A 13376-nucleotide genomic window follows, 5' to 3' on the forward strand; every position below is an offset into this window, starting at 1 on the left:
GGATGGATTCATTCTTCAAACATGAGCAGTATCTCTTTACCCAAATAGACCTAGTTTAGTCTCATCTGACCACAGGTCATGCTTTTGGTATAAATAATTTTTCTCCAAATTGTCCTTAGCATAATTCAGTCAGTGCACCTGGATTAATGTATGTGGGTAGCGTTCTGAACAACCTGCAGGCATTCCAAGGATGCTTTATTAAAACCAGTAAACAATGAATTTACAGTAATCCAGATGTGATAAAATAAAGGCATAAATAACAAATATCAATCCAAAGCCTGACACAGTAGAACTCAACCTGGTGATCCAAGTAACAGAAATAAGAACGAACCAGAGATTTAAAGTAAGCATTGACAGTGAAGACAGAGTCAAACGTTACACCAAGGTTCCTGATAGAAGATTTAGCAAATGTGGCAAGAGAACCTAAGTTGTCATTAACTTAATCTGTCACGGGCAAAGACAAGGACTTCCTTTTTCTTTTCATTCAGCTGGAGAACATTTTTCTTGTTTTTGTCCTTTCATGAATCCAGAAAATACATTCACGTGTCTTGTGATATTTTCAGTAAACACTTAACTCTAGAGGTAATACCTGAGAAGTCAGTCAGATTAATGCTCCCAACAGTACTCTAGAAATAGATGCAAATTCACTGGCAGTGTTGTGTAAAATCTGACGTCATTTTACAGGGTTTACATATTTTATAAAGTAATGTTTAGCATTATTAAATTAACAATCAGTGACTATTTCGAGATGTTATATCCCATCTTATGTCCCTTCTTAGTAGCATTAATTTCGGTATTTTTATGTCCACCTGAATATATATCTATGGCAAACATTTGAATTATTTCTAACTTTGCTCAATGTTACCCCTTTTTACGTTTTTATTTTGCCTTTTTGTGTTATTTGATTTGCTGCAGAAAACACAATAAGAGTTGCACTGAAAAGATGACTGTGGCGAAACACATTTTCTTTGGAAGCAAGGCAGCATAGTGAAGCTTACTTCTTTTGTGGTAATGAGTAAACTACTCAATAAGTGACTTTGAATTACAACCTACTGTCAATAAAACATTCATAGTGTGTCATAGATTGGTTCATTGGAATGAGCCTGTATGAGGCAATATTCCCTTATGTAAATCCTGCTTGTGTGTCAGATAAGGAGTTCCAGTATTTCCTGGATTGTTGCATGAGAATCCAAAGGCTCAGTTTAATTATTCATTACTATTTATCTCTGTTATAAATAAGCAAGGAATAAATGTGTGTGTGCATGGGCTGCTGAAAAACAATCACATCTAGCCACCTTTTTTAGGGCATATGTAGGACAAGAGAACATTAATCATGTTTTCAATAATTGGAGGCTGTGGGTGGAGTTCATGTGGCAGGTTGTGGGCCACGACCATCTCCCAAGCATCCACCAGATGGACATTCAGTCCTTTGAACATGGCCCTGAGCACCTTGTCACGCTGCAGCGAGTACCAGTCGCTGTTAGTGATTGTCTCATAGAGCGTCAGATTTTTTGGGTTTGCAGTCCGAATGACAACCAGTGTATCTGGAGCCCTGGACAGCAGCCGCACCACCGCCCTGCGGATGCTCTGCAAACGCCGGATGTAGACCTCAACGGGGAAAGTGCTGAAGTGCGACCAAATGCCAAGAACTACGACGGTATCGCTGCCTCCAGTCAAGCTGTCTAATTCGTTGGCAATATAGCGCAACTCGCTGATTGGGACTTTGGAAAACCTGATAGGAGGACCATGGCAGCGGTATGTCACCAAGATGTTGTTCACATAGTCTAGAGCCATATAAGGTCCAATTTTTTTCTGGCTATGCAGGTTAAACTCCTTAAGATCTGAAAATAATACAGAGAGAATGATTTAAGTTTCACTGTGAAAAAAATCAAATTGTTGCCAGAGAGGTTTGTGGAGCAGCTACCTGGTAGTGTTGCGTTAAAGTATTCAAACCACTGCCTGACGGTGGAGTCTCCGTATATATGAACCACCTTTCCTTTCAGACACTGAGTGATAGCTGAGGAAGTGTTGAAGTGAGGAACTCTGTGGCCACGTAATGCTCGCCACACACCGTGGAAATAATACCCAGAGGGTCTAGACTTCACAGTGCGCCTACTCACCATGGACCAACCTGAGAAGACGTTAAAAAATAAATAATAGTATATTTTTAACCAGCTGATAAGTCTAATCTTACTGTGGCAATCATGCGTAAGTTAAGCAAATTCCAGAGAAAAAAAGCCACTCTACCATCATACTACAGATGCAAGACTTCACACCACTATATTAGTTTTGGAACAGTTTAACCCTGTGGCCATCTACATGAAATCATGGCAGCTTTGAACATATCATAATCTGTCTTGATTGTAAACCTTACAACTCACCACATATGTGGATGTTGAAAACTTGCCTCAAACTGAAGATTAAAGAGAGAGGGTGCACTTCATTCAGCATTTTATCTGCTAAGTGCAGCTTGTGTTGTGATCAAAACATTTTGGAAACTAGTCAGAAAAACCAAAAACCTTATCTCTTGCTCATGGTTCATTTATGACACTCTTCTGTTGCAGCTACTTTTAAATTGCATCTGGAAGGTCCTGTTATAATCACTTACATTTACTTATGGACCTTAAATTTGTGCAGAGAGCACATCCAGTGGGAGATCAACTGGAACTGTAGTCACTGTTTGACATTTACAGGTTTGTGCAGGTGAATTCCTGAAGGACAGCTGTACTGTAACATTTTGGGAAGTCTGAGTATATCCACTGGAAACTGAACATGTAGTATGTATCAGCACACAACTGTGGGCCCACACACAGTGCAAAGAAAATTGTGAGATCAAGACAAGTTGTGTTTTGACACAGTTACGAAGACCCAGCACTGCAAGGGCACAGAACATGGCTTCCAGGGAGTGATCCATGTGTAGCAGTCAAGCTTCTGAAGGAGCACTGAAAAAAACTTCTTAGGGATTATCTCTCCACATGAACACTAACATCGCATCCAAAAACTTTTAGCTTACTCCATACTACTAAAAAAAATGTAAAAAATTGGAAAACTTGTAATTTACCTTTAGTTTTTGGCAAAACAGTGACACAGGAAGGTCCTGAAGCTGGAATGGAGACTTTCATGTTGACATCACTGAGGCAAAGCACACGCAACAAAATGATTTAGATTGCAGAGAACAAAACAAAAATACCCTTTTTTTTGCCCATTTACCATTAACACAAGTACAGACGAAGTTTTCTTCATATCAGAGTGTAAATAATTAGCTTTTTGGAAGAAAAGCCTCAAAACCCACTTTTTGCCTCGACTTTAGAAATTCCCCATTTAGGTCACACAGATAATGTGGCATATACACACCTTTGAAAAAGGGTCTCTGTGGTCTTGAGGTTTTTTTTAAGCCTTCCTTTGGAGTGATTGATCCTGGTATCACAACTCAGATTCTTTGGCTTGTAGCAGAACCACGGCTCGCCTGTACTGAGGTCAGTGTAGTTGCACACAGGCTGCTGGGTTGGACGCAAACATACGTTACAGACAGTAGTTTCATTGATGTAGCCTGAGCGGAAGAAGCTCTTGAAGTAAATCCTGTCAGGGTGTTTTCTGGTCAGACTGCGCAGCACTGTGATTGCCTCACTGGGGTGAACCAGTGTTACCTGGGAGGACAAAGAATGACATTCCTATTTGTGTATTTCCCTGTGGATTGGCATACAGCACAGCTAAACTTCCCTTAGATCATGATGACGTCATAATGATCATGCCTCGGCATACTGCTTATGACAAGAACAAATGGTTGAAGTTAAATATGCAAACCACACTTTTAGACATCATGTATATCGATGTATAGTGGTCATCTTATCAGTATTAATATGGTTTTAGTTGCTTTAGAAATCAACAAGCAAAAGAAGTACTCCAGGAGTGCAAACCGCTACCACACCAGTGCACTCTCTGAGTATTTATCTGTAAGGGAACAGAAATACATTTTATATATATACATTTTTTTTCTTTGTTCATTTTAAACATACTTTTAGAAGTTTGAAGATTTGACTATTTTCTAAGAAATAGAAGTTCAATTTGGATTTGATGGCAGCATCTCAAAAAAAATTGGGATAATGGAAAGAAAAGTGGAAAAGTGAGCTCTACTAAAACACAGTTGGATTTGGCAGTAATTAGATTAATGGGCAACATGGTAGTAACATATTTGGGTATAAAGAACATTTCAGAGAGGCCCAGTTTCTTTGAATAAAAGAAAATATGCAAAAATTACAAATTGTGGAACAATTTCAGAACAATGCTCCAAAATGTAGGATTGAAAACACTTAGCATATTTCGGCACCTACAATATATAATATCATCAAGCATCTTGGAGAAATCTCTGTAAGCATGGGATAAGGGGAAAAAATATTAGATAGCTATGACCTTCAGGCTTACAGACAGCATGCATAATTCTGTCATGGAAATCACTGTGTGACCCCAGGAACACTCCCAGAAATCACTCCGTGAACACAGTTCACCATGCAATTCACAAGTGCAGGTTAAAGATCTATCCTGAAAAGAAGACGCAACATGTGAACATGATAAAGAAACACCACTATCATCTCTGGGCTAAGGTCATTTGGATTAAGACAAAGTGGAAAAAACTGCTCTGTGGTCATATGAATTGAAATTCTAATAAAGAGGAAAGGAAACATGTTAGTAGCACTCCGTTCAAAAGCCTGCTTCTCTGATGTCAGGCGCACCACATTAATGCTATTGGAACTGGCAGCTTGCACATGTGGAAAAGCATCATCAGTGCTTGGTGGGAGGATCCGTTCTTCTACAGGTTTTACAGGAATATATGCTCCCATCTAGATGATGGCATTTTCATGGGAAGACTTTCATGTTTCAGAAAGAGAATGCAAAAGCAAACAGTGCATCTTTTGCAACATCATGGCTTCATAGTAGAAGAGTCACATACTGCTTAATTGGGCTACCTACAGTACAGACTTTGACCAACATTAGGAAAATAAAATGAGGCCTGTTAAGCCACTAGAATCCTATATCAAGTGAGGATGATACAAAATTTGGTTTCCTTAGTTGTTAAAAGAAGAAGAGATGCCACACAGTGGTAAACACGACCCAGTTCTAACTTTTTCAACATGTATTGCTACCATTAAATTCAAAATGACATTTTTTCTCCTTACAGCAGGACATTTTCTCAGTTTAAACTTGTTATATTGTTCTATTATGAAGAAAATCTTGATTTATGATATTTGCAAATCACTTCGTCCATACTTTTTTGGAAGTGAGGTTGTATGATGTATCACATAATATTGATGCTTAAAGTTGGTTGCAGTAAGAGTCATGCACAAAAATGTGGTCTCGGCTTTAGAGTGTGGCTTTTTGACTGGGTGCAGTTGAAGTTTTAACAAAGTTTAAAGTTAAACGTGACAAGTGCCAAATTAGAGCTAACTTCCATGTCCTTTTAGGACCTGAAACCTTTTTTTTCAGTGTTTATAGCTTGGCTTTCAGATTTAGTTCATTTTATGTCAAGTGTGAATTGTGTCTGATTGGTTAGATTCTGTTACCATTTCTGTGTTTTACTTTGAAAGTTGTCTCCTGTGTCTGAATTTTACTTCCCTATCCTTATTTTAATCGTTTGCACCTGTGTCTTGTTTAGTCTACTATCTTGAAATGAGAATCCTACCTTTGTCTGAAGATCATATTGTATTAAAAAGGAAGGTTGACTGAAAGACCATGATCACATTGAAATTCAGTTTTAGCATCACCTCAACCTCTGCGTTTCCTTCCCAGGGTAAATAGAACACAGCAGAATAGGAGCCATTGAGATGATCCACCACTTGCCCTACCACACCTGCACCAAGAGTCGGGTTATGGAGCCGGGCAAGTAAAACGTCTCCCCCAAATTTCTTTGGAAGCCCCTGGAAGTCGTACATTTTGATCAGAATCTCCAGGTTATCATCTTTGTGCCACTCTCCGTCTTCCCTCCCTGAGAGAATGGTGAAGCTGCTGTGTGAGGGATCACTGGTCTTGCTCAGGTAATGAGGAAATGGTAAAGGTGGAGTTTCAGGCCAAGCGATGGACTTTAATAGGAGGTGTTCTTCACGAGTCTCCTTAAGGGACAGTGGTTGGAATTTGCAGAAGTCATAATGTCTGTCTGCATATGAGCTATGGATGGTAGATTTCACAGTATTCTGAAAATGGGAAACAGAGAGAGAGCACAGCAGACACAAAAATCCATCAAATAAATGGCCAGCAGTTAACAAATTACAATAAAACGTTTCTCTTGAAATTGTATTTCCTACTTTCATGTCTTATTTGTGCCAATACAAATGTCTAATGATCCACATCTGCTTGATCTTCAATCTTCAGTAAAATTAATAAACTATTCAGTGAAGATGTCAAATACAAATGAGTGCACTAAACCCGAGCTTGTTCCAATATCTGAGTTACTTCAGGTTTGTCTGGGTTAACATTAACATTAAACTGACAGAAAGAGATGATTTACCATGAACATGCACTTTATCACAATGTTGGCTCTATTTAGGACAATGAGGCAACAAAGCCAGCCATCTTTCCAGACATCCATCCTACAGAACAGTTCCAAGGGCGTAATTTGTGGTCCACGGTCAATTCAATTGAATTTTATTTATACAGCACAAAATCAATACAAAAGTCGCTATACAAACAAAGTGCTTTATATTGTAAGATCGATCCTACAATAATACATATAGAGAAAAACCCAACAATCGTATGACCCCTTATGAGCAAGCACTTTGGCGACAGTGGGAAGGAAAAACTCCCTTTTAACAGGAAGAAACCTACGGCAGAAGCAGGGTCAGGGAGGGGCGGCTATCTGCCGCGACCGGTTGGGGAGAGAGAAGGAAGACAGAGATTAATAACAAGTATGAGTCAATGCAGAGAGGTCTATTAACACATAGTAAGTCATGTTGCTTGCCCGTGACTCATGGTTTAATTTTCTTTTGACCTGGACTTTTACAGTAAAGATTAAAAATACACTGCAAGAGAAAGAAATTATGACAAAACTTTCAAATTACATGGATGGATACTTCATCTATTTTTTTTAAACTAATGAGTACCTTCTGAGTAGTTAAAAAAAAAGATGGTCGTACTAGATAGATTTTTGTTGTTTTTCAACAAAAAAAACAATGATGTTTGCACATTTTAACTGCACAATATTTTTGATGCAGCCCATATTATGGAGCATGTTAACCTTCTCTTCTTACATTGTGAATACAAATCATTATTCAGAGAGTGGGTTGTAACTGCTCTTCATTGATTGTGCTTACAAGTAAAGAGAGTTGGAAGCTATCTGGTGAGTGAGCTTCAGCGTGTCTCCTCAATCATAAGGGGGCAAACCTAAAAAAAGGTTTATGGAGTTACCTTGTCCTGGTAAAAGGGACAAAACAAATAAAACTTGAAGATTCTGTATATTGTTTCTCATTCTTTTGCTCAGTTAGTGTAGGTATTTAGTTTTACCAATGGGTAAATAGGAAATAAGACTTCCCCTCCTTACAGTGTAATTGCAAATGACTATGGAGTAACTTCTAGACCTTTCCTATCATATACGACAAAATACACATAATGGAAAAGAATTTGTATTTGACAATGAGAACAGCACAGTCGATTGTAATAGATTTGAAAACTTTTAGTAGTATACTGTGGATTTTAAACATTTTTACTGAAGCAATATTTAAAATAATTATTTGTGAAATATACTCCTATTTTGTTACTTTTTTCAAAGTTTATAGTTAAGTTGTCAGATTAGAAATTGTATTTTTTGTGTAAGAAGCCATTATGTTGCTATTTAAGGTGCCCAAGGCCATTTTGTACAAACATTTTTTACATGTGTTTCCACTCACAGTGACTGTGGGACTTCTGGAGAGGTGTATAATGTATGGAATGTGGGGGTATAATCACCAATCACTTTTTAAATTGGTTTAGATTTATTTGTTACATGCTAGGTGAAAGAATTACTCTCGTATCAGGACTGGTGGAAATAAGATAAATACACCTGTTTACAATGCTTCTTGGTTAGCACAGGTAGACATTTATTTGCCACATAGAGTTCACAGATCAATCCTTCACCATCATGTCTGCTGGTTATATTTACAACATTCCAGTTAAATACAGAAACCATTGGCAAGAAAACTACACTGCTAATTTTGAAATGTAAAAAAACAAAACAAAAACAATGCCTGTCATTAAATGAAACTATTCTAAAAACACAGTTCTTGAACCTTATCTCACTGCCTAAAATGATTTAAGTCCCAAATAAATGAATAAAGAGACATGCAATTAGTGGGGTTAGGTTAACTGGTGATTCTAAATTGTCCATAGGTGTGAATGTGAGTGTGAATAGTTGTCTGTCTCTATGTGCACGGTGCACCCTGCCTCCTCCCCAAAGACAGCTGGGACAGCCCTCATGACCCTGAATTGGACAAGCGTAAGAGAAAAGATGTATAAATGAATGAAAAAACAATTCCTCACCTCCAGGATGTCCATGAAATCTATCACGAAGCTTAAGGCAAACACGACCAAGAATAGGAAGATGCAGCCATACCTTGGAAGGCATGTGCAGACCTTTCTTTTATAAACTTGGAATTTCATGATCGATGAACAGTACTCATCTTTCCCAGCTCACCTGGTACAGGTAAAAATTAAAGAAAAAAAAAAAAAGGGTTGGTAACTATTTATTCAAAAAGAAAAGAAAAGAAAAGAAAAGAAAAGAAAAGAAAAGAAAAGAAAAGAAAAGTTCTCATAAAACTTCTCATAAAACTTCTCTGGAATCATAGAAGATGATGAACATCTGCCAGCTAATAAACATGGAGTGATTTTTCATCAAAATATTTGAACGTTATAATGATTGCGGCCCAGCCTGTAAAATATAAATGAGCTTTCAACATTACTCATAGGTGTAAGCAGATATTTATTTATTTTGGCTGTTTATGATTATTTGGTACTTTAACCCTTCAGTACAACAGCAGCACGTTTTCCCTGCATTTAAAACAATATAAAACTAAAACAAGGAAAATGGTTCCTGTATAAACTACTGTGCATTTCCATATTCATCTAGGTTTTCACACACACGCACGCACACTTATGACAGCTGTAGTTGAATTTCACAACTTTGGGATAAATAAACATAAATGACATATGGTCTTATCCTAACAAATATGACCTCGTCATGTTTGTTTTTGCGGATAACTGACTCTAGTTATTGTAGGGGAGACCGGGGATAGTTGTAACGTGGGTCAGTTGTAACACTTCCAATTTCTCCAATCAGGGCTAAGTTTCAAATGATGTGATTAATCCTGTGCATGCCCAACTCAGTTCTGCTATCACATGTGAAAAATCAGCACATTTTGTCAAACACAAACAATTTAACACGAAAAAAAGTAATTTGTATGCCAAAAAGTAAGTTTTTCTACTTTATTTCAATTTCTAATAGCATTATCTGCTTTGCAGTTAAACTCATCAAACTTAAATTATGTTATTTGTATGTCTATGGGGATATATTCTGTGTAGGTCTTTAGAGCTAATGTTTTAGCCGTTGGCTGTAATGTTAGCTAGTTCATGGCTATAGGAGTCTGGGTCAGTTGTAACAGCAACAGTCTGGGTTAATGCAGATGTTACAACTTACCACACTATTACTTTAACTTATATTAAACAAGTTGGGGCAATGACATCAGCAGAGAGAGGTTCACTGGTCACCTTTGTATATGCGGTTAATGCCATTGGGAACAAAATTCCTCCACTGTTTGTGTTCCCACACATACACATTCCCACACTGTGTCAGAGATGGACCAGTAGGAAGTACTGGTAGTGGAAATAAATCAGGATGGGTGCAAGAAACAGATTTCCTCATCTTTCTGAAGCACTCTGCAAACCACACCAAGGTAAGCCATGATAAAAAGTAATGGAATTGCGATGCTGGTGAACAACTAAATTTTTTCAGCTTCATTGTTATGTTCAAAATTGGTGCAAGAGTTGTAGGTTATAATGCCCACTGAGCCAATGAGGCCAAACGCAAGGAAGACCAACCAAAATTAATGAAATATTCAGTTGCAGAAAACAGAAAATTCCATAATTTGTCTTTTTTGGGGGGTTGGAATATGTTCAAAAGCTAGATTTCTGCATTCTGTCACACACACACACACAGCTACATAAATGGCTCTAAGTGCATTCATGTGTTGAATAAACAAAGATTACATGTTAATGTTTTGTTAGTACCCTTATTTCATTGTGTTACATTTCACCCCGGGATATGTTACAACTAACCCAGACTATGGGGTTAATTGTAACATTTCACTCTTTGTGTTTGAGGCCATACCATGCAATGGGTAATTGTGCTGCAGAGAAAATAGCTGCACTATTTAATAGCCGAGACATGTAAATACTTTGCATTACATTTTGAATCCACTACCTTAAAAGAGCTCCAATTTACAGACAGAAATGTCAAAAATGTTACAACTATCCCCGGTCTCCCCTACTTAAGTCTTTCTTAGCACAAAGCGTGACTCACAGGTTTGACGTGCTGCAGGACCTGATCTGTGCCGTTCTGGACCATTGAGCCTGCTGATTTCCTGGAGCTGGGAAAACGACACGTCGTACTGGGACCAAACTCAGACTTCGTCCGTCTTAACTGTTACTGATAGCTTTACATTGTATTTGTGTGTTAATATTTTAAATCCGACAGGTCGTGATTTCTTAATTCTTTCTCCACAGCACCGCTCACTATCGTTATTTCCTGTTTATGTGTGACGTCATGCGGCGCCACTTTCCACGCAGGAGGATAGAAAAACATGGACAGGAGTACTTCAGCATTGACTTGGATTTTGTTCTTACTTGGCCAGTAGTGTCAGTGTGTTTCTCTCTATACCCCTTTGCTTTTACTGAGTATTTTTTTTACTCTGTGGGATGGAGGATGAGAATGGCACAATAACTGGAAGAGGGGAGACTCTCCACAACCACGTTGGGTTCCTCATCAAGCACTCCTGCCCCCCCACACATTTTTACCTCTGAACATGTTCTCCTCCTACAAGGCCTTTCACCACCTGATTATTGTCGTGGCTGTACAAGAGAACATTTGCTCACTCTTTGTCACTCCTTATTTCTGGGAATTGCGTCCAAAGGCTGGCTCCAAAACCCCTCTAGATTATGGATGTCAAAAAGAAGAATATCCCCACACCTGGATCCTTCATCGGAAACTCTATGTGGAGTGCAACACTACAGGCCAACTTCAAGCCCATACGATACACTGAAAAAAGTCTAACATGCAGTCATTCATTCAATCTAATAAGTGCCATTCAAAACAGAATAAAATCATTGATTTGATTGTGAAACCCTTTCTTTTTGCATTTTAAAATACCACTTTTGATTTGGATGAAACTAAATATCTGTACAAAGGACACAACGCAAAGTTTTTGATTTCTCTCAAAACATATATTTCTTTTCATGTTGAACAGATAATATCTTTAATTTGAGTCAAAGTGATTTGCACTTGAACACGCCCACCAGAAATAGACCGGGACCCATTTTTATTCTGCATGGCTGCTGGAAACATCATGTCACATCTTTGATTAATTTCATCTGAAAATAAACGTAAGTAAAGCCAAGTGTGTTACAAAAGCTTTTATAATTTGTATTGCCAAAATTGCAGAAAATAACCCCATTTAAGCTGGGTCGACAGCCACCCCTAATTTTTGCATGATTGTAGCTGCTAGCTATAAGCTAGCTAGCTATCCTGCGCAACGTTAGAACTGGTTACCAGAAACCGACCATCACAGTCGGGAATACAAGTTAGTATACTGGTAAAAAAACGGCTTTTTGCCTAACTAGCTAGCGTTACCACGATGCATCGGTGGTGGATAAAGCTAGCTAGCATAAGTTCATAGTTCATAACATTCATAGTATAACTCCGTGCTCCGCTTCGTTTGAATTTTTCTGGTGAGCTCGCGGTTTCTAGACACAAGCTTGTGTTTGTGCGCGCACGTTTGTCTCTCTTCATATAAATATCTGTGTGTTATGTGTGTGTACACCGAGCGCAAAAGATAATTATTAATGTGCATGATTTAGAGACAGAAATAACAAGCCAGCATATAAGATCAATGACATAAGACTAATTCCTTCAATTGACTTTCAGGCGCGGCTCGGAAAAATGTGCATTTTCTGAAGAAATTTTAATTTTAACAGCAAAAAATTGACCCTATGCCAAACTTAGTCGCTAATGGCTGGTCTGTAGACTGTTTGGTATGTCATGTTACGTATTTCTTGGTTTTTCTATGTAATGTGTTTTATAGAGAAGTAACATTCTTTTTTTTCTGTATGCTTTCAGAACCACAGATCGCTCCATCCATTCCATGGCTGAAGCATACATTTTCATTTAATCTGAACAGGTATCATTTTGCATTTACACTGCACATCCTTTTTAAACATTTCATAATAATCTAGACTCTCCCTCATTATCCTCTCATTCACCTTGCTGATGTGTTGAGGACTTGATAAAAGAATACATGGTATGTCCATATCTGTTCTGTCTCTACATGAGATGCAGTCTCTTGATGTAAATTTGACAACTCTGCTATTAAATGCAGTGATTAATGTAGGACAGCAACGATTAATCAACTCATCAAGTTAATATCTTAGGGTTCTGTATTGTTTTCTTTTTTTTTTCTTGGGCTTTGTGGAACATTTATGAAAATGTTCCACCATTGATTTAATTTAATGATTATGCAATTCACAATCTGATTAGTCAAATAATTGTTCTAATAGTCTGTGACCAAACAACTATCAAAATAGTAGTTTATTATGGTCAAAGATTTATCAGGTGTGCCAGACTTCAGTTCTTCACTTGTACATTTTGTTCCATATTTTACCTCAAGATATCCCAGAAAGATGAAGCTGAGGAAGAGCTGCAGAGTACCACCATGGCACTCTTCGTCTTCAGGGACAACTCAAGCCTCCTACATCAGCCTCGAGACATCGGGATAATCATTGATGGTGTGGAAGTCCTGAATGAGTTGCCTTCTGTGGCAGCTGGAGTGGCAATGGTCTTTGGACTCTGTTATGCTCTTAATATGGAATATCCACGAGGATTCAGGTTCACCTTTGAGGCTCTTCAAAAGATTATGATGGAGCTTGACTTTAACAAGATGACCTCTAAGATTCGCAAACTTAATTGTGAACTTAACACTGCACAGTAGTGTGTTTGCGTGCATGTGTATGTGCACATGCATGTGCATGTGTGCTTGGTTATTTTGCTTGGTTGGCCTGCAGTGGTATTCTACATTCAAAATTTATAAGAACACCCATTTGAAAGGGAGATTTAAGTTGATTTCATTGATACATGTGTAGATTATTTT

General features: G+C 38.0%; 1 protein-coding gene and 1 long non-coding RNA gene across 3 annotated transcripts; one reads left to right on the plus strand and one right to left on the minus strand.

Annotated features, from left to right (window-relative positions):
- Positions 1-178: 178 nt before the first annotated feature.
- Positions 179-10785, minus strand: LOC146688794 (NXPE family member 3-like). 2 transcript variants are annotated; one of them, XM_085436436.1, is made up of 7 exons: positions 10538-10785; positions 8503-8656; positions 5760-6185; positions 3355-3647; positions 3062-3132; positions 1925-2131; positions 179-1841 (listed from the first exon to the last, which is right to left on the minus strand). In XM_085436436.1, exons 2-7 carry the CDS (start codon positions 8620-8622, stop codon positions 1288-1290), a joined length of 1671 nt encoding a protein of 556 aa, XP_085292562.1. In that variant the 5' UTR covers positions 8623-8656; positions 10538-10785; the 3' UTR covers positions 179-1287. The 2 variants fall into 2 exon arrangements, with proteins under 2 accessions (XP_085292562.1, XP_085292563.1); XM_085436437.1 differs by lacking the exon at positions 1925-2131.
- Positions 10786-11273: 488 nt separating this feature from the next.
- Positions 11274-12961, plus strand: LOC146688795 (uncharacterized). The gene is made up of 3 exons (XR_014916129.1): positions 11274-11616; positions 12350-12410; positions 12897-12961. It is a non-coding gene; the product is annotated as an uncharacterized LOC146688795 (long non-coding RNA).
- The last annotated feature ends 415 nt before the right edge of the window (positions 12962-13376 follow it).

The sequence above is a fragment of the Copadichromis virginalis genome, linkage group LG17 (assembly GCF_057382275.1).
Source record: "Copadichromis virginalis isolate Kocher_CV1m ecotype Utaka linkage group LG17, C_Virginalis_male_GT1.1, whole genome shotgun sequence".
Classification (NCBI taxonomy): domain Eukaryota; kingdom Metazoa; phylum Chordata; class Actinopteri; order Cichliformes; family Cichlidae; genus Copadichromis; species Copadichromis virginalis.